Source organism: Schistocerca serialis, chromosome 11 (genome assembly GCF_023864345.2).
Source record: "Schistocerca serialis cubense isolate TAMUIC-IGC-003099 chromosome 11, iqSchSeri2.2, whole genome shotgun sequence".
Lineage (NCBI taxonomy): Eukaryota > Metazoa > Arthropoda > Insecta > Orthoptera > Acrididae > Schistocerca > Schistocerca serialis.
The window spans coordinates 172,966,883-172,992,508 of NC_064648.1; the positions used below are offsets into that span (position 1 = coordinate 172,966,883).

At 40.7% G+C, this 25,626-nt stretch overlaps 1 protein-coding gene across 1 annotated transcript in view; it reads right to left on the reverse strand.

Annotated features, from left to right (window-relative positions):
* Positions 1-25,626, reverse strand: part of LOC126426606 (uncharacterized) — a 166,771-nt gene that overhangs the window by 41,606 nt on the left and 99,539 nt on the right. The window contains exons 12-13 of the mRNA XM_050088498.1: positions 14,595-14,823; positions 11,137-11,314 (exon numbers count right to left, since the gene is read on the reverse strand). Coding sequence (XP_049944455.1) covers positions 11,137-11,314; positions 14,595-14,823 — 407 coding nt within the window. The remainder of the gene's footprint in view (positions 1-11,136; positions 11,315-14,594; positions 14,824-25,626) is intronic.

Genomic DNA, 25,626 nt, shown 5'->3' on the forward strand with positions numbered 1-25,626 from the left:
AACTTAGAAGTTTCCAAATTTCTTATGTAAACATCCTCATTAATTTTTTCCCTAGAAAAACTATCACACTGATCAACAAAACTATTTTCGGGTAAGTAGTACGACTCTCTTCCCTACTCATACCTTCACTTGTGTCCAACTCTTTCTCATCACTGCTCTGCTCATTGACAACATTTATTTTCTCATAGGCAAAATCAAATATCTCTTCTTTCTCCTCATTTTCATTGCTAAAAAATTCTTCAGCAATTGCATAATCACTTCAACTGTTGCTTGAGCCATTTCAACAGTCACTACTTTTAAAAGTTTGGTTAATCCATTGTCTTCTATCCTCGCTATTTGGTCATAAATGAAAGCAAATTGTTTTGCTTTTCACAGTTCTTTATATTTTTTCCACAGCATTCTGATACCCCTTTTAATAATATTCTTTACAATGTGCAGCTGAAATATTTTCACCTCCTCATCACTTTATACTGTGATTAGACCTACATCTAGTGTTATAGGATTTTCTCCACTGGAAACACACTTCTTTAGCATAGGACATGGTTTAGGCTCTCCATTTACACTACTACTTTTATTTACTTGAACATTAACCCTTGTTGGTTTCTCTCTATTCCCAGATTGCTCTGTTCTGTGTCTTGCCCAAATCTGAGCACTAACTGGAGCAACCCTTAGTTTAACCGACTGAGCCAACAATTACTTTTCCCCATGCCCTGTCACTGGAATTCCTCTTGACCCTTTTATTTTTATTTGGACCATTGGCAACCCAATTATTCCTTGGAATGCTATTATTCTACACAGTATCTACTCTTACTTTGTTAATTTGATAGTCCCTTCTAGATTGGCGCCTATGGCCAAATTCCTTCCTCCATCCTCAAATATTGGTCTTATTCTCTCTGCCATTCCCACATAAATCGAAAATGCATTAATATTACTCCCAAAAGCAGGCAAAAGCAACTCTCTAATTCTCCATAGAAGTTTATTCTCCAATCCAAACACTGTAGGTTCATTTCCCAATTTCTCATCCAAATACTTAACTTTATTAATCCAATATAAACAAGTTCATCTCCAGATCAATACTCAATGAAAAATAATTTTTTTTAACTCTTCTTACCATTGCTCATCATCATCATCAGACACATGGTCTCCTCTTCCCTTGTCAGTTATTTTGGCAAACAGTTAATCACACTCAAGTAACAAAAACTTGTTGCCTCCAAATATGTTGTCAGCTCACCGTTTCTCCTCGTAGCTCCCACATCAACTCAATTGATGCCTTTGTGCCAGTCTTCAATATTTACATTCAGCAACTCTGTTCTGCAAGCTTCCCATTTGCTGCCATCCAAAATGGCACTGTAAGCAGCCGTGTCTTCCGAATCTTCTAAGTCCCGTCTGCTTAATGGCGACCGCTTTCTTGTCACACAGTACAATTTCTTGATACATTGCAGTGCATGAAATGTAAATGAGAAATCAAAATTTTATTTAAACTTAGAGCAGAAGGTTCTTATTTCATTTTCGAATTATTGTAGTTTATATCCGAAGGACGGTCACATGTGAAGCACCCTTTTGCACCTACATCTACATCTATACTATGCAAACCACCATAAGGTCCACGGCAGAGGGTACGTGCCATTATACCAGTTATTAGGGTTTCTTCTTGTTCCATCCACGTATGGAACATGAGGAGAATGAATGATTGAATGTCTCTGTGCATCCAGTAATTATTCTAATTTTATCCTCACTATGCGTATGTGCGAGGTACATAGGTGGTTGTAATGTATTTATGGTCTTCATTTACAGCCGGTTCTTGAAACTTTGTGAATAGACTTTCTTAGCATAGTTTACATCAACCTACAAGAGCTTTCCACTTCAGTCTCTGTGGCACTCTCCTGTGGATGAAACAAACCTGTGACCATCCATTCATGCTGCTCTGCTCTGTATATGTTCAATATCCCTTGTTAGCCCTATCTGGTACAGGTTCCACATGCTTGAGCAATATTCTAGAACTGGTCGCATGAGTGGTTTGTAAGTAATCTCTTTCGTAAAGTGATGGCACTTCTCCAGAATTCTATCAAATGACCGAAGCCTACCACCTGCTTTACCCACAACTAAGCCTACGTGATCATTCCATTTCGTTTCCATACAAGGTGTTACACTCAGGTATTTGTATGAGTTGGCCGATTCCAACAGAGGCTCACTGATATTATTGTTATTTTGTGAAGTGCACAATTTTATATTTCTGAACATTTAATGCAAGTTGTCAATCTTTGCACCACTTTGAAATCTTGTCAAGATCTGACTGCATATTTATGCTTCTCTCAGCTAGTACTTCATTATAGATAACTTCATCACCCTCAAAGAGTCTGAGATTACTATTAATACTGTCAGCAAAGTCATTAAGGTACAACATGAACAGCAAAGGTCCAAACACATTTCCCTGGGGTACATCCAAAATTACTGTCCAAAATTACTGACAATAAGTGCAGGTGGTGTACAGAGTCAAATGCTTTTCAAAAATCGAAAAATACTGCATCTACTTGACTGCCTCGATCTAAAGCTTTCAGTATGTCATGTGAGAAAAGTGAGAGTTGGGTTTCACATGACCGATGTTTTCAGACTCCATGCTGGTTGGCACTGAGGTCATTCCATTCAAGATACACCATTACATTTGAGCTTGGAGCATGTTCTGCAACAAATCAATATCAAGGATATTGGATGGCAGTTTTGCGCATCACTTCTACTACCCTTCTTGTAGACGTGTGTCCTTGTGTATGGCAAATCACATGGTCAACAATCCTCGTATCTCATAAACAATTCAAAATATGGAAATGAGGTTATTTTTGGAAATGACAGCAAGCAATGAAGACATGCATGTTGCGTAATACATACTCGAAACCTTTTTATTCAAAAAGATATGGAAGTAACATGTCCGCAATGGTGAGAGAACAGCAACTCAGGATGCATTCAGATGTTCACATCACTATATGAAAATCCACTCAGCACATGTATACATATCCACAAAACATGGGGAATGGTGAGCAGGACGTGTATCATACTGGCTGCAGTAAAAGCTTTAAGTGCTCTGAAATCACACAGCTTGAAATGCATCGGAACTGACCTGGATTTTGATGTCTTGTCGTTGGTAGCAGCATTCTTCATCAGCCCACAACTGAAAGTTTAAATGACGTGGGATGGTGTTTGCTCAAAGGTTTACACAATACCATTTAGATGATACACATATTTTATTCCTGTCAAAGTTCAGTTATTACGTGCGGTGGCCAGCTTATATATTACGAACAAATTGTAAGTGCAAGTATTCAGATTAGAACCAACAATAGCCTGTCACACTTGCAGTTGAGTGGTGAAGTTGACTCTTCTTTTTTGGGGCACCAAAAACACAGACCACATTTACATAGGATCGACAAAGTTTGTATTAAGCACTGTCTTGCAGTAATTCATTGGAGTACCATGCACTCTAGCAATTCAATTAATTCAGAACCTAATGAGCATTATCCTGTCCACCAATACCGCACTTCAATGATTGCCATTCCACACTTCATTAAACACAATACAGTCCAGTGAAAATGTCCATTAAATGAGTTTACACAGTTCACTCAAAAGTTATTAAACATTAAGAGTTCTTGAGACTCACAGTAAACAGTGAACATATTTTTGCATACAGATTGAACATATTTGTTGTGCCAGTCAACAATGAGTGCGCACCCAAACATAGGTCTCCTTCATGAACTTACAAACTGCAAATTGGCAATTTTGGGTGACGTTGGACAACTTATAGACACGCAAAAGAATAAAGCATTATTTTATAAACTACAAGAACTAAAGTGATTTTGATTTATAGAAAATGTTGTTGGTCAAAAAAAAAAAATGGACACCATTATCCTTCCCAATGCGAATTCCCTTGTTTACACGTAGGAGCAGCATATTGAAAATTATTTGCAAATTACAAGAAGTTAATAATTAGTGATTTGATTTATTAGTGTTTAATCTCATCCTGACACAAAAAGTAACAAAAATATGTAGTCAAAGTTTGGAATCTAACACTGGCCCTGACAGAATCTGCGATGTAAAATGGCACTGCATACGAACTTCAGTTTAATTATTTCAGGAGACAAAAAGTTCTTAGTAATTTAAAATACTTTAATGAAAGTCAGATTGCTTCATCTTCATATGTAGTTGGTCCCTTTTTTTCAAATATTTACATTCACGTCTGAAATAACAACACTACTGATGACCCACAGCTGAACGAAATATTTTTAAATTTTTTCACTGATTGAATTCTTTGAAATCAGCTGCATTAGGGACGCCTCAATTACCCAACAGTGACACATGAAAATTTGTGCTGGACCAGGACTCTAAGCCATATTTCCCTCTTCTTGTGATCGGTCAGATCAACCATTTCAGCTATCCATACAAGCTCCCTGTACCAATTAAAACCTCCAAATGTACCTGTCTACATCCTTATATTGTAGACCACTATATTCATCACCTAATGCTCACAACATTACTCGGATTCTCGCACCCGGGAGAATGGGACAACGAGGGATTGAGGTGATCGATTTAGTGAACTACGATATAAGGATACAGACGGTGTGACATATGTAGGTTACAGTTAGTCTGGGGAGTGTGCACGGACAGCAGAACTGGTCGAGGTGACCAGTCACGAGAAGTGGGAAATCTGGCTTCAAGTCACGTGTCACTGTTGGGCAGTAGACCTAGCTGTAATGAAGCTAACGTCAAGGAATTCTCAGTCAGTGAATTCCTACAGCTGTGGATAGTTATTCGTGAGTGTTCTTTCAGACACACATGTAAGTAAAACGTGCCTAGGCAGCCACGCGACATTAACACTGGTCTCGATTCATCGTTTTCTCATTCTCACTGTTGTGAGAATTCTTGTAATGTCCCAAGCGATAGCTGATGAATACAGTGGACCATCATGTAAGGATGTGGACTGTTTACGGAGGTGTCGGTCAGTCCAGGCAGTGTGCACAGATAGCCGAATGGATTACTGGAAGTGTCCGCGATAAGTGAAAATACAGGATCGAATCCTGATCCATGAAAAATTTTCACACGTCGCTACAGTGTAGTAAGTCTATACTGAATGCAGATGTCAACAGATTTGCAGTCAGTGGTAAAATTTCAAAAAGCTCATATGCTTCTTCGTCTTGCCAACTGTAGCACTGACTTTTAAATGATTGTAGCCTTTGATTAACATGCTCTATAGCCAAACTAATGGTGCCAAAATAATCAGAAAACTAATATAAGAATCTGAATAACAAACTTAAGTGAAATGAAACCTAAATAAGAACTTGAGAATTTCATCTAGTTGTCACATGATCTAGGTTTTACATGATAAATGCATTGAAAATAAGAAAATTATCAACAAAAAATATGGTTATTTATGGGAGTAGAAATAACACAGTAGATGGGCAGAATAACCAGTGTCTTCTCTAACATTCCCAATAGTCGTTCACTAAAACATCATCATCTTCCTTCTAGGGGTTCCCTGTCGAGTTCATGAAGTATCTCTGTAATACATTCCTCTATATAATGTTTTCCTCTATGTTAAGTCTGTCGTCGACCCCCCCCCCCCCCCCCTCCCCCGCCCCGCCCCGACTGTGTTTCTTCTATATTACAATTTCCTCAATGTAACACTCATATTTTTGGAACCCTGGTCAATTATTTACCTCTTTATAACGTTTAAGTTAGAGAAGGTTTCTGTTATTAAAAAAGTGGAGGTATCTCCTGGTGTGAGTCGCGTGGAGCTAGCAAAGCAATTAGAACTGGCCCCCTCAACACTCAAAACTATTATGAAAAACAGATCGTCGATAATGGAAGGGTTTGAGAACTGTGGAAATTCGAAACGTATGCTTTTGAAACTATCAACTTACGGCAAAAATGGAGGAAGTTTTATTAACTTGGTTTCAGCAAGAACGTGCTGCAAACAATCCTATAAATGGAACTATTTTGAAGGAGAAGGCGTTTCAAATATCACTGCAGTTAGGAATGGAAAATTTTAAGGCATCCAGTGGATGGATTGATAAATTTCGACAGTGTCATGGTGTTGTATACAAAGCGGAATGTGGAGAAAGTGGAAGTGTGGATGAACCAACTGTAGCTCAGTGAATGCAGACTCTCCCTAATCTGATACATGGCTGCAAACTGCACGACATTTATAACGCTGACGAAACCGGCATGTTTTTCAATTTAATGTCGTATAAGACATTTACTTTTCATGGAGAAAACTGCCATGGAGGTAAGAAGAGCAAGGAACGTCTTACCGTTTTGTTGTGTACAAACGCCAATGGCAGTGAAAAACTGAAACCTTTGGTTATTGGGAAGCCAAAAAATCCAAGGTGCTTCAAAAATATTTCCACGTTTCTGTGCAAATATACAAACAATGCCAAGGCATGGATGACAAGTGATATATTTTTACATTTTCTAAGAGCATTTGACGCCAAAATGGGGAGTGCTGCAAGAAAAGTGCTGCTGTTTGTGGACAGATGTGCGGCACACCCACCAGACATACTCTTTCTGAGAAATGTGAAAGTAATTTTCCTGCCGCCCAACTGCACCAGCCATCTGCAACCTTTGGGTTTGGGAATAATACACACCCTTAAGGTTAATATAGGACAGCCCTTGTAAAAAAAGGCTTTGAATTTGATGGACCAAAGAAAACCGGGAAGCCAGCCAGCCTTACTCACAACTGAAGCTGAATATTTTACAGGCAATGAATTTAATTATGTACTCATGGAGGGAAGTGAGTGCTGAAACTGTTAAAAACTATTTCACAAAAGCGGGATTCTGTGAGAATGAGATGGCAGCTCCTGTGGAAGATGTTGCAAGCAATTTGCAAGAGTTTCAGGAATTAACAGGCAGTGATTCTGTCACTTTTAAGGACTTTGTGGCTGTGGATGAGAACGTGGTAACCACAGGAGTACGAAGTATTGAGGAGCTGACTACAGAGAGAAGCTTGGAGAATAATAGTGGTAGTGAAAGTGACAGTGACAAGGAAGATGACCCAGTGCCCTCATATACTAAGGCAGCTGAAGCCTTTGAAACATTCAGGAGATATATGATGGCCCATAGACTTGAGGACAGAACAGTAGTTCAACTTGCTCATTTGGAGCAAGAAATGATTGCCACAGAGTCTAGGAGAAATAGAAAACAAACATGCTTGCTTGAATATTTAAAAAAATCATAGGTATGTGATTTTCAGATTGCATAGGTCCCTGGAGTTTTGTGCAAATTTAAGTTCCGTTTCATAATTTAATTATTAAAGTAATTTTTTGTAACTAGTTCTTTTTTAATCTGTACCATTTACTGTTTTATGTAATATGTTCAGTATATCGTAAACAAAATTTGGCTCATATTCTATAACTGGGTCAACTGAAGAACGGAATACCACCTGTCAGCTTTGGACAGTGATGTCATATCTTAAGAATCTGTTATAATTTTTTACAGTACAAACTGATCCATTTACTTTCACCCATCCACCTACCGGGCCCCATGTTTTAATTACAAAAAACTAATCATTTGATGCATTGATCATTTGCAATGAGTATCATATTACAGTGTTGTGAAAATTTAAAATAATATCTATGGCACCATTTGTCAAAGCTGATTAGTGGTATCCCGACCTTCAGTAATGCCCTATAATTATTATTTGGAAACCTTCCTGTTTATAGTGTTTTCCTCTACACAGTGTTCAGAATTTGTGGTCCCTTGAAAAACGTTACAGAGAAGTTTCACTGTATCATCTTATTATTGTGTACAAAACAAAGCTGATGTCATTCAAGACTTGTTACAAAACATAAGTTTCACAGCAAAAATATGTATATTTACTGTTTCAATAAAGGGTAGATTCACCACGCACAACAAGCCCCACCTTTACAAATATTGCAATGACACTCCAACAAAAAACAAAGAGAAGAAATTGTTGTACATAACTAGCACACCACCTTTCAGTTACATGTCCATTCATTCAAAACTGCACTAGCGTGTGCCTCTCGAGATTAACAGTGCTTTTCAACAGTTTCCTACGACCACTGCAAGTGACTTAACCCGAAAATGCAGTGACAAGTGGAGTTCAAACTTACAAAGTTTAGCAAACAGTTTGTCACAGTTGTATCCTGTGAATCAAGGAAGAAGAGCAATTTACCACAAACATCGCACTTTGGCTGTTCGTCCACTGGTGCAACAGAACTGCTCTGCAGCACTATATTTTGGCTACGGTTAGACGAGAGTTCCATTGCACATTCTCCATCCACCGATGCAAATCTTTTGTGATGGGCGACAGTTTCAAAAGTGCCAATTTTTGTCAGTCTACTGCAGAATGCCAAGCTATGCAGCTCGTAATTTTCTCACTGAGTATTGTTACCTGTGAAAGCTTCAACAAAAGCAGCAATTATAGATTCATTCATTTGTGATAACCAGCTTCCCTATTAGCACGACAACTTGGAAAAGATGAAGTAAAATTCAGAAGAATTTATGGGGTACCAAAGAAGCTGTTTGTGGAGTTGGCTGAAAATCTTCACCCAATCATCATCACAAAAAAGGACACAAAGTGGAGGAAACGTGTAGAGTAAGCATACGGCATGATGAGCTAATAGTTCAAAATTTTGCAGAATGCTATAACACGCAAAAAAGTCTCGGAAGTTAGCATCATTGTAAAAGCTGTGTGCACACTGCACAACTTTACCAGAAACAGAGAAGAGAAAGTGTATTCAGTAAGTGAATATGGCTTTGAACAGGATCAAATTGGACAGCCAGTGCAAGCAGCTGACACCACTCCCATCAATATCACCACGAATGCCTAACAATTATGAGAGCATTTAATGCAATATTTCCCGAAGCAGACTGTTGCTTTATCTTGGCAATGGAAGTACTATATTAACAATAATTAAATCAAAATAAAAACAATTATTAGACGTGAAAGCACTTGATAAATTTCTTGTTGCTCAAATAAGAGCAGGAAATTTGAAAATCAGATGATAGTGAACAAATACAGCATCTAGAGATGGTGATAACTGCTGTATATTTTCCACAAATTTCAAACATATAATCATATTACAGAAATAACAAACACCATACTTATCACTTACATCAATTTCTTTTCCTACAGCTTCCCATGCCTTTTCCACAGCAATTTTGTTCGAATACTCTGTTAAGCCCTAACTGTATTGACACGGACGCGTCACCACTGCTTCAGCCAGCTCGGCACAAGTTACTTGGCCCCAGTCCGACATAACTAATCACGCAAAGCAGGGAGTGTCACACCAGTCACAAGGCAACTCCCAGAGCACTTGTATCACATGTGGTTGCATGCAGCCTGTGTTGCACACGCATTGCAGTTGCGCCAACGGACGAGGTACAATACAGCGTAATGCTTCGGGCTCATGAGTGACTGCTGTCCGACCCTCATGTCACATTTTGTTGCAGTTGCACTTTGCCAACGGATGAATGGCTTCTACATCTACATAAATGCTCCACCAGCCACGGTACAGTGTATGACGAAGGGTACCCTATACCATTACCTGTCATTTCCTTTCTTGTTCCACTTGCAAACAGAGCAAGGGGAAAACTAATGTCTATACGCCTCCATACGAGCCCTAATTTCCCGTACCTTATCGCCGTGGTCCTTAAGCACAATGTATGTTGGCGACAATAGAATCGTTTGGCAATTAGCGTCAAAAGCTAGTTCTCTAAATTTTCACCATAGCGTTTCTCGAAGAGAACATTGCCTTCCCTCCAGGTATTCCCAGTTGTAATACTTATGTATTGTTCGAACCTGCCGGTAACAAATCTAGCAGCCCACCACTGAAATGTTTCGATGTCCTCCTCCAATCTGATCCGGTAAAGGTCCCAAACATTTGAGCAATATTCGGGACAACGGCGCTCCAGCCTCCTACTGTGGTCACCTTTACAGGTGAACCACTCTCTCCTAAAATTCTCCTAATAAACCAAATTAAGCCATTCACCTCACCTGCCAGAGTTCTCATACGCTCATTCCACCTCGTATCGCTTGGCAACGTTACACACAGATATTTAAAGGACTTGACTAGCTGCCATTCATCACACCATCTGAAAATTTTGTCTAAATCATCTCGTATCTTTCTACAGTCACCCACCTTCGACAACCTACCGTACACCACAGCATCATCAGCAAACAACTGCAGATTGCCGGCCACCTTGTCTGCCAAATCATTTATGTACACAGAGAACAAAAGCGGTCCTATCCACTTCGCTGGGGCACTCCCGACGACACCCTTGTCTCCGACGAACACTCGCCCTCGAGGACAACAAACTGGGTTCTATTACTTAAGAAGTCTTCGAGCCACTCACATATATGTGAAACTATTCCGTATGCTCGTATATTCCTTAACAAGCAGCAACAGAGCACCGTGTCAAATGCTTTCAGGAAATACAGAGATATGGAATCTACTTTAAGTGACTTCAACCCCAAATCAATTAAGAGAGAGACCTTGAGGTCATAAACTCTAGCAAATGATTTTCCACGAACTTAACATTTATGTGGCTTTACTCCAGAATGCATGATACATGGTTCTTGAGGTAATCAAAAGCAAAGGATATAGAGCATAAATTACATTTGTATGGTTTTGTATGTGCATGCAATGTAGAAAGTAATTTAGATTTCTTTTAGCAGAGAGAGCAGTTATTGGGTCGACAAGAAAGTACCTGCGATGTATGATCAATGTAACTGACTTGTTCATATGAACTGTTACCACTGACTGCATAGAAGGAACACCCATGTCGTCTCTTGAGCTGAAAATACGTTTGCACAAATCACTTGAGCTACATTACATTCTCAGTGTCAGCAAATGTGTGTGCTGTCAGAGTCCTGTCATACTCTTTCATCCTCAAATGCTTATTGGGTCAAAATCAGTGAGAAACAGTTCACTTACAACTAAATCAATTCTCCACAACACACCAGATGGTGTGTGGTGGAGTATCTACACCATCACAGTATCTGCAAACATGTGACAGTGGTTCTACACTAGCAACGTGAATAAAGACATGCATTACGAGGCAGTATTTTGATGAAACACTCTGTGGGCATGAACTGCAGGTGAATACAGAAAAGTTATGGTCCATCATGCTCACATTATCTGTACTGCAGAGGAAATTATCCTCTTGTGTTGTAATTCCTTGTGCTGGAACACAGTAACTCCCGAAGTGTGTCGACACCTTTTGCGGCATCACCAATTCATTGTGGGTCACATTCTGAAGATTACTTTCTTCAAATGAAGCACTGTCATTCTCATCAGAAATCTGAGTACACCTGAAACATAAAGATAATAAAAAGAAGAAAATTTACAAAAAATACAGATCATCAAGAGTATATTAATTACTGCAGAGAAATAGCTTCATTTGACCGTAAAAAATAATGACTTTGCTATTTCACCAAACTACAAACATATTTATACACAGAATAGAACCTTTATTGTGAGACAGGTTCCCGAAGAAACTAGATGTGAGTTTACTACAGAATAGTATAAGGGACAGTCAAATGAAAATGAGGCAGATGGAAAGAAGTATGTAAGCTGTTTATTATTTCAAAGGCAATCACCACAATTCTTCTCGCATTTATCCCACTGTGTGACAAGACGGTCAAATGCCTTCATAGTAAAATGTTTGTTGTTGTCTACAGAACTGTCATGGTACCAAGACACGCACCTCTTTGTTCAAAGCAAATCAATAGCCAAGAACATCATCTTTCAGAGTTCCAAAAATAGAAAAATCGCGCGAGGAGGGATCGGCACTGTATTGCGTGTGTGAGGGCTTCCCAGCAAAACGTCTGCAGTGTACTCTAAACAACTCTGGCAAAATGTTTCATGGACCTATGTAACATACTATCTGTCTTCTTTTAGTAAGCGATTCCCTACTGTGTTTCGCTGCGGAATGTCCAAGTCTCACGCTATGTATGCATGCTGTTCAAATGGCTCTGAGCACTGTGGGACTTAACATCTATGGTCATCAGTCCTCTAGAATTTCGAACTACTTAAACCTAACTAACCTAAGGACATCACACAACACCCAGCCATCACAAGGCAGAGAAAATCCCTGACCCCGCCGGGAATCGAACTCGGGAACCCCGCCGCGGGAAGCGAGAACGCTACCGCATGACCATGAGCTGTGGACTATGCATGCTGTTATTGTATTTCTTTTCTATTCTGCTGGGCCAACAAGACTTATATTTCAAGCATCATTTTGATATTCAAGAATTTATAGCCAGGAATAAGAAATATCTGTTATTTTCTTCTCATTTTTGATGTTATTTTATTGCCAATTATTATTTTATTTTCTGACAAGTGTGATACTAAGATTTTGATTGCTAATTTTTTAAGCACCATTTGTTCCTTTTTATGCATTATTTCACTGTTTTCCAGTGTTATGTACAAAACAAAAATATATTTATCAATTACATCATATTTACTCACGTCACAGATCACAAATCTTTGTTACTGGGATGGAAAGAAATCATTTTCATCAAATTGTTCCAATCAGATCAATTAAAGAAATATTAATTCTGTAACCACATATAATGGAAAGTTTTTCCAAACTAAAACACTGCCGTAATATCAATGTTCTCTCTGCAGAAACTATACTGCCAATCTGCCCAAACTTCAGTGTAGTGGGAAAGGAAGTGACTGGGTCTTCTTTCAAACACTGATGAATTGCCAATAAACAAGAGTAAACATCTGTGGACATGCGACATCCTGAAAATGCGTTTCTGGCAGTAAAAGTGATTTGCTTATATATTTGTTCATTTTTTTTTCTGTTTTAAGACTGATGTTTATGATGACTGCCGGTCCATTGCACAGCCAATATCTAAGTTGAAAGGTGTCAATTTGGTTGTGCATTGCTGTTGCCACTGAATCTAAATCCATAAATAACTATCAGTCATCAGCGACTCTTCGGGCTTTCCCAGCAGGTACGACCAATATATAGCTCTAGAATGTGCTGTCAAATTGGCTTTCGTGTATATCACAATACTTCTTTGAAGCAACTACTTATCATCAGGTGGTATCTGTTGTTGCTGCTGGCAAGCAGCAACTGCCGCTTATTGCGCGACGTTATGGTTTGAAGGTGTTTAGGAAACAAGGAGAAAAATAGGAAAGGTCATGGCAACAATGGACACATTGGCTTGTGTAACAAACCCTCTTGTCTTGATCTTGCCCAAACAACACGTTTTTAAAATATGCACTATGTGATCAAAAAAATCCGGACATCCACAAAAAACATACATTTTTCATATTAGGTGCATTGTGCTGCCACCTACTGCCAGGTACTCCATATCAACGACCTGAGCAGTCATTAGACATCGTGAGAGAGCAGAATGGGGCGCTCCACGGAACTCACGGACTTCGAACGTGGTCAGGTGACTGGGTGTCACTTGTGTCATACGTCTGTGCGTGAGATTTCCACACTCCTAAACATCCTTAGGTCCACTGTTTCCGATGTGATAGTGAAGTGGAAACGTGAAGGGACACGTACAGCACAAAAGCGTACAGGCCGACCTCGTCTGTTGACTGACAGAGACTGCCGACAGTTGAAGAGGGTCGTAATGTGTAATAGGCAGACACCTATCCAGACCATCATACAGGAATTCCAAACTGCACCAGGATCCACTGCAAGTACTATGACAGTTAGGTGGGAGATGAAAAAACTTTGATTTCATGGTCGAGCGGCTGCTCGTAAGCCACATCACGCTGGTAAATGCCAAACGAAGCCTCGCTTGGCGTAAGGAGCGTAAACAATGGACGATCGTAAAGTGGGAAAACGTTGTGTGGTGTAACAAATCACGGTACACAATGTGGCAGTCCGCTGGCAGGGTTTGGGTATGGCGAATGCCCGGTGCACGTCATCTGCCAGCGTGTGTAGTGCCTACAGTAAAATTCGGAGGCGGTGGTGTTACGGTGTGGTCGTGTTTTTCACAGAGGGGGCTTGCACCCCTTGTTGTTCAGCGTGGCACTTTCACAGCACAGGCCTACATTGATGTCTTAAGCACCCTCTTGTTTCACACTGTTGAGGACCAATTCGGGGATGGTGACTGCACCTTTCAACATGATCGAGCACCTGTTCATAATGCACGGCCTGTGACAGAGTGGTTACACGACAATAACATCCTTACAATGGACTGGTCTGTAGTGTCCTGACCTGAATCCTATACAACACTTTTGCGCTGCCTTTCCCAAAGAAACCTTCCAGCACCAGACTGAACGTATTCCTGCAAGAGTGGAAGCTGTCATCAAGGCTAAGGGTGGGCCAACACCACACTGAATTCTAGCATTACCGATGGAGGGCACCAAGAACTTGTAAGTCATTTTCAGCCAGGTGTCTGGATAGTTTTGATCACATAGTGTAGTTGTATGAATGCTCTGTACAACATTGAAACACCACCTTAACTATGGTCTTTTTTTATTAATGCAGTCTTGAAATTTTGTAGTCTGACTGGGTATCAAGAATTTTAAAGAATTGGAGATGAACAAAAACGTGATGCAAAATCTGAGGTTTCTGAGGATACGATCACACTACAGTCTAGTGAGCTGCTCTCGTACCTGGTGTAGTGCGGGTAGGTGGGGAGTGGAACGGTCCTGCCTCCAGTCTCCAGCAGCTGGGGCCGCTCTGACTCGCCAGTGTGGTGCTGCGGCTGGTGGGGTCGGTGGCTGTGGTGTCGGAGCTGGCTGTGGCGCAGAGACACCGACGCTGCCGAGCCCCTGTGGAATGGCCGCTTCACGCCCCGGGAGCGGCATTTTCTGTTCTCCAACATGTCGCCATGTTGTGGATCTGCAACAGACAAACACAGTAACGTAACCGTCCGGTGGGCAGTTCGTCGAAGCACACACCACCGGGGCATCCGCCGTCTCTGAACATAAAATAATGTAGGTTTATGGTCTCTTCTACAATTATCAGCCAACTCATGTTGCCAAAACACATACACAAATTTCCTACTCATCATTACCAGAAAAAGTGTTCAAGTTTGATGTCCAGCTCGTTCCTTTACAGGGGAGGAGGGAATCCTGACGTTCGTCCAGTGCTGCCTCTTTATTCTACTTGACGCCTCTGCCATTTTCTCACCAGAGCTTTCCGAGTGTATTTTTACAAACTCCAGATCCTATGCAAACCTGGAGAAATCAAGGAGCTGTTCCACAACAATGACATTCTGCGATTCAGCCATCACCGAGACAGTGGAACATTGAGTACACCACGATTTTGTTAACTGAGACAGTGTGGTGTCACAATGCTTAGGCCTGTCCCACCCCTCATTAAATCGACCAAGACTTATACGAAAAATTGTAAGAACAGTTATTATTATTATTATTATTATTATTATTATGTTCTTTAAGTTTGTTTTTGGGTCTTCAGAGATACTGTGGGAAGAAAATTATTTATGTTGCAGATAATGTGGAAGACATTGCCCGACTATCACCACAAAAGTTCGACGTAGCGGCAAGTGGGCGAGGAATAAAACGAATGCTGCAAACTACCGCGAGCCACGGAAGAGCCCGGGCCGCAAGGGCGTCGATCTTCCTAGGTCGTCGTTGGCCGATGTCAAAGGAAGAGATATTCTGCTTTCTCTTTTTAAACAGATCGATCTAGTCTCGAAAGGTTCGTGTAAAACGTATAAGTGGGTGACACATTAGGTGGGACCCGATGCCTGTAATATTTCCACAGTTATTAAAAAGTTGTTAAACGGCGAAACCAATAGTTCATCATTTTTATAGATAAAAAGTAGTAAAGATATAGGAAAGGAAGAGTTGCAGCGTCAGAACGAAAAGTGATACATCGCTCAGCAATGAAGAAGCACGTGAACCGCGGGCGTTACGTGGTGAAAACAAATCGAATGATAGAATAGTAAGTCTATAATTAAGCATAAAGCCTGTAACACTGCAACAGTTGTAACCAACTGAGCTCTGCACGGGATATGGCGTTGAGAAAAATAAGTCAAGAACACTCTGATGTGAAAGCAACAGATGAAGTGGGCAGAAGACCAGTAGTCAACACCTGGGCCACCAACACCACCAGTCAACTCCTCTAGTGGCAAGCAATTGGTGCACCCACTGGGGCCTCGGCACAGGAGTCTGCAGTCTGGCAGATGCTTGTGACAATACGGTACCGGATTCGGCTGATGGCCAGAGATTTCATCAATGAAATTCCCTAAGAAAGGTTGTTAGTATGCATTAAGTTCCTCTTCAAATTCTTCTTAAGCCTTGTTTACTCTGGATTGAATGGGAGTGAGTACAAGGATATGAGCATCAGCAACAATTCACTTTCATCTGTGAAGAAGCATTTACACTAGACAAAATGGAAGATAAAGTTGATAAACCAGTACACACGGGCCAAAACTTTGATATCCAGATACGACTATTTTAGATGGCGGATTAGAAAAAGAAGAATTTAGGTGTCTAAATTTGTACATAAAGGTGAAATGCACGGAGATAGTGCGCGTAACACTGAATCACAGCTTCAGCTTTCCTTAGCATTATTCCAACGCTATCCATGTATCCCTCCCCCCATGAACCATGGACCTTGCCGTTGGTGGGGAGGCTTGCGTGCCTCATCGATACAGTTAGCCGTACCGTAGGTGCAACCACAACGGAGGGGTATCTGTTGAGAGGCCAGACAAACATGTGGTTCCTGAAGAGGGGCAGCAGCCTTTTCAGTAGTTGCAGGGGCAACAGTCTGGATGATTGACTGATCTGGCCTTGTAACAATAACCAAAACGGCCTTGCTGTTATGGTACTGCGAACGGCTGAAAGCAAGGGGAAACTACGGCCGTAATTTTTCCCGAGGGCATGCAGCTTTACTGTATGGTTAAATGATGATGGCGTCCTCTTGGGTAAAATATTCCGGAGGTAAAATAGTCCCCCATTGGGATCTCCAGGTGGGGACTACTCAAGTGGACATCGGTATCAGGAGAAAGAAAACTGGCATTCTACGGATCGGAGCATGGAATGTCAGATCCCTTAATTGGGCAGGTAGGTTAGAAAATTTAAAAAGAGAAATGGATAGGTTAAAGTTAAATATAGTGGGAATTAGTGAAGGTCGGTGGCAGGAGGAACAAGACTTTTGGTCAGGTGACTACAGGGTTATAAATACAAAATCAAACAGGGGTAATGAAGGAGTAGGTTTAATAACGAATAAAAAAATAGGAATGCGGGTAAGCTACTACAAACAGAATAGTGAACGCATTATTGTGGCCAAGATACACACAAAGCCCATGCCTACTACAGTAGTACAAGTTTATATGCCAACTAGCTCTGCAGATGACGAAGAAATTGAAGAAATGTATGATGAAATAAATTATTCAGGTAGTGAAGGGAGACGAAAATTTAATAGTCATGGGTGATTGGAATGCGACAGTAGGAAAAGGGAGAGGAGGAAACATAGTAGGTGAATACGGATTGGGGCTAAGAAATGAAAGAGGAAGCCACCTCTTAGAATTTTGCACAGAGCATAACTTAATCATAGCTAACGCTTGGTTCAAGAATCATAAAAGAAGGTTGTATACATGGAAGAATCCTGGAGATACTAGAAGGTATCAGATACATTATATAATGGTAAGGCAGAGATTTAGGAACCAGGTTTTAAATTGTAAGACATTTCCAGGGGCAGATGTGGACTCTGACCACAACCTATTGGTTATGACCTGTAGATTAAAACTGAAGAAACTGCAAAAAGGTGGAAATTTAAGGAGATGGGACCAGGATAAACTGACTAAACCAGAGGTTGTACAGAGTTTCAGGCAGAGCATAAGGGAACAATTGTCAGGAATGGGGGAAAGAAATACAGTAGAAGACGAATGGGTAGCTCTGAGGGATGAAGTAGTGAAGGCAGCAGAGGATCAAGTAGGTAAGAAGATGAGGGCTAGTAGAAATCCTTGGGTAACAGAAATATTGAATTCAATTGATGAAAGGAGAAAATATAAAAATGCAGTAAATGAAACAGGCAAAAAGGAATACAAACATCTCAAAAATGATATTGACAGGAAGTGCAAAATGGCTAAGCAGGAATGGCTAGAGGACAAATGTAAGGATGTAGAGGCTTATCTCACTAGGGGTAAGATAGATAGAGCCTACAGGAAAATTAAAGAGACCTTTGGAGAAAAGAGAGAGACTTGTATGTATATCAAGAGCTCAGATGGAAACCCAGTTCTAAGCAAAGAGGGAAAAGCAGAAAGGTGGAAGGAGTTTATAGAGGGTCAATACAGGGGCGATGTACTTGAGGACAATATTATGGAAATGGAAGAGGATGTAGATGAAGATGAAATGGGAGATAAGATACTGCGTGAAGAGTTTGACAGAGCACTGAAAGACCTGAGTCGAAACAAGGCCCCGGGATTAGACAACATTCCATTAGAACTACTGACAGCCTTGGGAGAGCCAGTCCTGACAAAACTCTACCATCTGGTCAGCAAGATGTATGAGACAGGCAAAATACCCTCAGACTTCAAGAAGAACACAATAATCCAATCCCAAAGAAAGCAGGTGTTGACAGATGTGAAAATCACCAAACTATCAGTTTAATAAGTCACAGCTGCAAAGTACTAACACAAATTATTTACAGACGAATGGAAAAACTGATAGAAGCCGACCTCGGGGAAGATCAGTTTGGATTCCGTAGAAATGTTGGAACACGTGAGGCAATACTGACCTTACGACTTATCTTAGAAGAAAGACTAAGGAAAGGCAAACCTACGTTTATAGCATTTTTAGACTTAGAGAAAGCTTTTGACAATGTTGACTGGAATACTCTTTCAAATTCTGAAGGTGGCAAGGGTAAAATACAGGGAGCGAAACGCTATTTACAACTTGCACAGAAAGCAGATGGTAGTTATAAGAGTTGAGGGGCATGAAAGGGAAGCAGTGGATGGGAAGGGAGTGAGACAGGGTTGTAGCCTCTCCCCGATGCTATTCAATCTGTATATTGAGCAAGCAGTAAAGGAAACAAAAGAAAAGTTTGGAGTAGGTATTAAAATCCAGGGAGAAGAAATAAAAACTTTGAGATTTGCCGATGACATTGTAATTCTGTCAGAGACAGCAAAGGCCTTGGAAGAGCAGTCAAATGGAATGGACAGTGTCTTGAAAGGAGGATATAAGATGAACATCAACAAAAGTGAAACGAGGATAATGGAATGTAGTCGAATTAAGTTGGGTGATGCTGAGGGAATTAGATTAGAAAATGAGACGCTTCAAGTAGTAAAGGAGTTTTGCTATTTGGGGAGGGAAATAACTGATGATGGTCGAAGTAGAGAGGATATAAAGTAGACTGGCAATGGCAAAGAAAGCGTTTCTGAAGAAGAGAAATTTGTTAACATCGAGTATAGATTTAACTGTCAGGAAGTCGTTTCTGAAAGTATTTGTATGGAGTGTAGCCATGTATGGAAGTGAAACATGGACAATAAATAGTTTGGACAAGAAGAGAATAGAAGCTTTCGAAATGTGGTGCTACAGAAGAATGCTGAAAATTAGGTAGGTAGATCACGTAACTGATGAGGAGGTATTGAATAGGATTGGGGAGAAGAGAAGTTTGTGGCACAATTTGACTAGAAGAAGGGATCGGCTGGTAGGACATGTCCTGAGGCATCAAGGGATCACAAATTTAGCATCGGAGGGCAGCGTGGAGGGTAAAAATTGTAGAGGGAGACCAAGAGATGAATACACTAAGCAGATTCAGAAGAATGTAGGTTGCAGTAGGTACTGGGAGATGAAGAAGCTTGCACAGGATAGAGTAGCATGGAGAGCTGCATCAAACCAGTCTCAGGACTGAAGATCACAACAACAACTAACAACATCCACGTATCTAGGCTGACGATTTTCGTGGGCTCCACATTACAACAGAGGATAAAATTTAAAAGCAGAACACTTATTACCAATGACAAACATAAATTAAAGAAAGGCTAGCATTTACACTCATTATTAGCAACTGAAGACATTTATGTTAGTGACTATCGTTCCAGCAGCTGTTATGTAGCAGATAGCTTGTGAAGTCTGCAGTGACATACAGGGTGTTTCAGACGAAGTGAATGCCTGTGCAGAATAATAAGTGACAGGAATATTTACTGAGATAGGACCATGTAAGTAATGCTACAATTTCTGCAGGGTTATTAAGCTAGTTTATTGAGATACTTTCCAGAGAGTTACAGCAACAAGATTCAATTTTTTTATATAGAATGTTAGTCTTTTCTATAATGTGGCTGATATACTTACACCAACTGTGTACAAAAACACTTTTTCATCATATTTAAGAATATTATGAGAAGGAAAGTTGCTACTCACCGTATAGTGGAGAAGCTGAGTCACAGATTGGCACAACAAAAAGTGTTTCACACTTAAAAATTTTGGCCAATGGCCTTTGTCAACAACACACACACACACACACACACACACACACACACACACACACACACACGACCTAGACCTACGACCTAGACCTAGATGCAAGACCTGTCCCATACATCCTCCCACCACCACCACCACCACCACTACCACCATCTACTCCAGTCCGGCCACAACCATCACCTGTCCCTTCAAAGGCAGGGCTACCTGTGAAACCAGTCATGTAATTTAAAAGCTAAGCTGCAACCACTGTGCTGCATTCTATGTAGGCACAACAACCAACAAGCTGTCTGTCAGCACAAATGGCCACCGACAAACTGGCCAAGAAAAAAGTGGACCACCCTGTTGCTGAACACGCTGTCAAACATGACATCCTTCATTTCAATGATTGCTTCACAGCCTGTGCCATACGGATCCTGGCCACCAACACCAGCTTTTCTGAGCTGCGCAGGTGGGAACTTTCCCTGCAATACATCCTACCTTCCCGTAACCCTCCTGGCCTCAATCTTTGTTAGTCACTGTCCTCACCCACCCAGCCTCTTCCCTGTTCCCATTCCAGCACTACACAGCCGTCATTCCACCATCACACCTGGTCTCTTTTTTATATATCTGCCCTCCGCCTAACTTCCAGCACTTCATTGTCCATCACCCCCACCATACTATCCCTCCCCCTTCCTGCCTCAGCCTCCTCCTTCCCCCCACCCACTCACCACTCCCATTGTGCACTGGTGCTGTGGTGCTGCTGCTTGCAGTGTGGTTTCACCTCTCTGAGACTGATGTCGTGTGTGTGTGTGTGTGTGTGTGTGTGTGTGTGTGTGTGTGTGTGTGTGTGTGTGAGAGAGAGAGAGAGAGAGAGAGAGAGAGAGAGAGAGAGAGAGAGAGAGAGAGTGGGGGGGGGGGGCGCATGTGCATGTGTGTTCATTGTTGAAAAAGGCCATTGGCTGAAAGCTTTAAGTGTGAAACTCTGTTGTGCCTATCTATGAATCAGCTTCTCCACTATATGGTGAGTAGCAACTTTCCTTCTCATAATATTGTTACATTCCATCCTGGATTTTCCATCACAATTAGTTTGAGAGATAGAGGACTTCACAAAGTGTTTGAGGTAGATGTAACATACTGTACATAATAATTAGCTGTGTACAGATGGGTGTTCTGGAGGTGCAATGTTGATGTAAGTGACATGTTCAAATGTGTATCCACGTTCCTGAATGCACAACACGATGCACTTTCTAAACAACCTGTGCATCAGCTGTAAAATCGCCGTTGTCACAGAGCATCAAGCCTCCTCAATGCGCTGTTAGTTGTCTCGTTCGTTTAGACTGGCGACAGTCACTTTACCCCACCATATACACGGCAAAATGGACCACACAAACAAGTGGGGTTGAAGGAACTGTTTACACATCCAAACAGTACACTGGCACGTTGCCGATGCTCAGGGAATAGCGACAAAATGCCAATGAAGCAGCTAGGGCATATACCCCGAGATATCCCGGCCGGAGAGCTCCACCGGCCATTACATTCTTACGTGCTACACGACAACTTCAGGGAACCAGTAGTTTGACAAGGTGCAAGAGTAAAAGACAAAGATCAGCAAGAAGTGAGAAGCTGGAGGTGTTTGTTTTGGCTGCAATGCACCACAATCCACACGTCGGCTTGTGAGACGGTGGTGCAGTCACTAGCATCAGCATTACACCTGTGTGATGCACAGTACTGGGTCACAGGTTTCACCCACACCACCAATCACTGACACAGGAGCTGTGTAGAAACAGCTACTTTCCGCAAATGGTCTGCATACTTTCGTTCTTGACACCTCACGAAGTGTTATGTTCTCCAGTGAATGCACGTTCACTAAATTACGGTGCAGCGAACTGTCACAATAACATTACTAGGGCACATAAAATCCTAGGTGGGTATGCCCTGTTGACTGTCAATGGAGATGTTGCATTAATCTATTAACATGTGGTGTGGAATCCCTGGGGATGAAATCATCAGTCCACACTTCTTCGCAGGTACACTGACAAGTGAGACATATCGTCGACCGTTTAGGTGTTGTTCTTGACAATGCCCGTCTAAACATTAGAGGTCGTATTTGGATGCAGCACGATGGTAACCCAGCCTGTTGTGCAAGCACTAAACAACAGACTCCCTGGAACATGGTAGGGACCGAGGGGAGGGGGGGGGGGGGGGGGGGTCTCCTCAGGAATGTTGCACAAGGTCCGATTTAACACCAGGACATCTCATTCTGTGGGGAACTCTAAAGAATCATGTTTATGTCACTAAACCCACAATCTCAGATGACCTCGAATGGCGCACTGAGGAAGCTTGTCGCTCTACTACGCCGTGTGACGTTACACTTCACTCGCAGGCTGTTTAGATGGCACACTGCATGGTGCAGTCACGAACATGGGCACACATCTGAACACCTCACCTATATCGACATTCTGCCACCACAACATTCGTCTGCTTACAGCAAAGTACTATGTACAACACATTTCATCCACCCACTAACACTTTGAAGGTTTCTAGTTCGCAAATTAATGTGATAGAAATGGGATTTTAACTGATTTGCACACAGTTGACTGAAATACATGAGCTACGTCATAGAGAATTTAAAAACTGTACCTTGTTCCAACTTTCTGGAGAATAACTCAACAACTTATCTTCATAACACCACAAAAAGTGAAATGTTTCTTATGTGGAACTAATTAAGCAAATATTTTGTTACCTTTTACTTTGTAAGTTACAAGGACATAAACTCTATCTTAAACACACTGTATGTAAAGCACATTAAGAATCTTATCAAAGTACGTATAAAGAAGATAACACCAACAAAAACGAAATACAGATATTGTCTGTCACATAGGTTACTTCATAAATCTAGTGTACAGTTTGTAAGAAGACAGACAGCATGATGCCGGGTAAATAATTTTTACTTATCAGGTCATTCCACGCCAAATGGTCTAGAGGTTTCCACATGACAATCACTCATTTTGGTGAAATTTTGTGAGAACAAATCGCACATGTTCCCAATGAACATTGCTAATGTTTCATTGTCTTTACTTCAATACTTCCGGTGACTTACAGGTAGTCATTTGTTTGAACCTACAGCACAGCAATCAATAGTGTACCCGTGAGTTTTCGGCAACTTTGAAACATAATAGTTCCGTTAATATTTTCGTACAAGAAACAAAACTTGGTCATCTTGTACAACTTCTGCACTCTGTTAAGTGAAATAGAAAAAATAAAAATAAAATTAAGATTTCCTGGCAAATTTGCATATGGATAATTAGAATTCAAATCGGGCAAGAAAACAGACAACCAGGAGATAAAAGGAAAAAAGAGTGAGAAAAAAATTAAGGTTTAGCTTCCTACATCTCTGGAAGTAATTGTGTGATAAACTTACCAATAATTTACCAATTGAGGGGAAAGTTGATGGTTTATCCAAAGAAAATTCCAAAAATGGCTATATTTCGCCCACTTTTACAAAAGCACGTGCAAACTCTTTTAAACAATTTTCGTTAGAAAGATTGTGTTCTACACCATCTAAAAGCCTATTTTTGGTTTTGGAATGTGAGCATACAAGACCATAAAAAAGAATGACAAAATGGAGGTGCACTGAAAATTAGCCCATGTTCTAACGGTACTCAAATCTGACATCTTTTTATTATGTTCTACAATTGTTTAGTACTCTCTAGGGATGGCAATCCCGAAAGTCTTTACGATCAGGATGTGTGATAAAGTCCAAATAACACAAAAAACTTTAAACAATCAAACCGGTTATAAACTTCACAATGTAACTGTGCCTGACCGAGGCAGTGGAGATGATGGTAATAAAATGGTTGCGTAACAGCTGCAGCACACACATTGTAAACAGCTTGCAGGTTTTACACCACTGTCACATTGTGTACATTTTGATGAAGATCACAACAGCCTTCCTGGCCTTTTTTGGAATGGATCCATGATACAAAGAATTATTAACATATCTTTTTATTATGTAATGCTATTGATGTGCTAGTTTAATTCTGGTTTGAGGTATAGTTTACTCTGTTAGTGTAGTCTGCGGTTCATGTGGATCGTTAGTGTACACATGAGAATAGTGTAAATGTGAGGTATGGTCCATGGTGGTTTTACTATTTCTGGTTCCCCATTGCCATAAGGAACTCACCTGATAGCAGTGTAACAGCAACCATGGGACAGTTTCTTTACTAGAAGTGCCCAAACCTGATAAGGGTTTCTTTGCACAAGCTGACACTACATTTCTGTAAGTGTCAGAGGGCCAAAGTAGAAGACGTCTCTTTCAGAACCCTATGCTTATGTTTAATTCGAGCTACTTGAGTCTTCTACAGGTGTCATTAACTTGCTGTAGAATGTCAGGAGGAGAACTATACTGCTGGCCAGATGATGTCACTCATGGGATTGACTGGGAAGAAATTTTGATAAGATAGAACCCAAAAAAAAACTTTTCAGATGTGTTTGCCTCAAATTATTAGACCCACAAAAACAGAGAAAATAATTATTTTTATTGGAATACTTATTCCATTGCAATTTCTATAAAAAGAATTATGTCGAGCTGAAGTGTGTGTGTGTGTGTGTGTGTGTGTGTGTGTGTGTGTGTGTGTGTGTGTGTGTGTGTCTCCATATCAAAAGATTTAATTTGAGAATCAGTTGAATATGGATCAAATTTTCAATGCACTTCGACATCATTTTTCTTTTTAGTGCCTGGTATCCTCATATTTTAAAACCAAATACAGTGTTTTAGGTGGTTTAGAACATGGTTTTTCAAATGCAAATGGTTTAAGAGAGTTTGCAGAAGACTTTTTTTGGTATAACTGGGCCCAAAGCAGCCATTTTGGCATTTTCCGGAAAAATTGTCAACATTGCCCTAAATTTGTAAATTACTGGGATGCAGTAAGAGAATTAAATTTTATATTCCAAGACCTTGTATTGGCAAGTTATTACAAGCCGAGTTTCAGGTTTATCCAGCAGTTACTTTCAGAGATATAATAATCTCAAATCCACATCTTTTTAGAGTACTTATTTTTTCAGTCAATTTTGCTTCAAATTATCCGTATGAAAACTGTTCATCAAATGTTTTTCTATTATTTCGCTTAAGAAAATGGCTCTGAGCACTATGGGACTTAACATCTGAGGTCATCAGTCCCCTAGAACTTAGAACTACTTAAACCTAACTAACCTAAGGACATCACACACATCCATGCCCGAGGCAGGATTCGAACCGGCGACCGTCGTG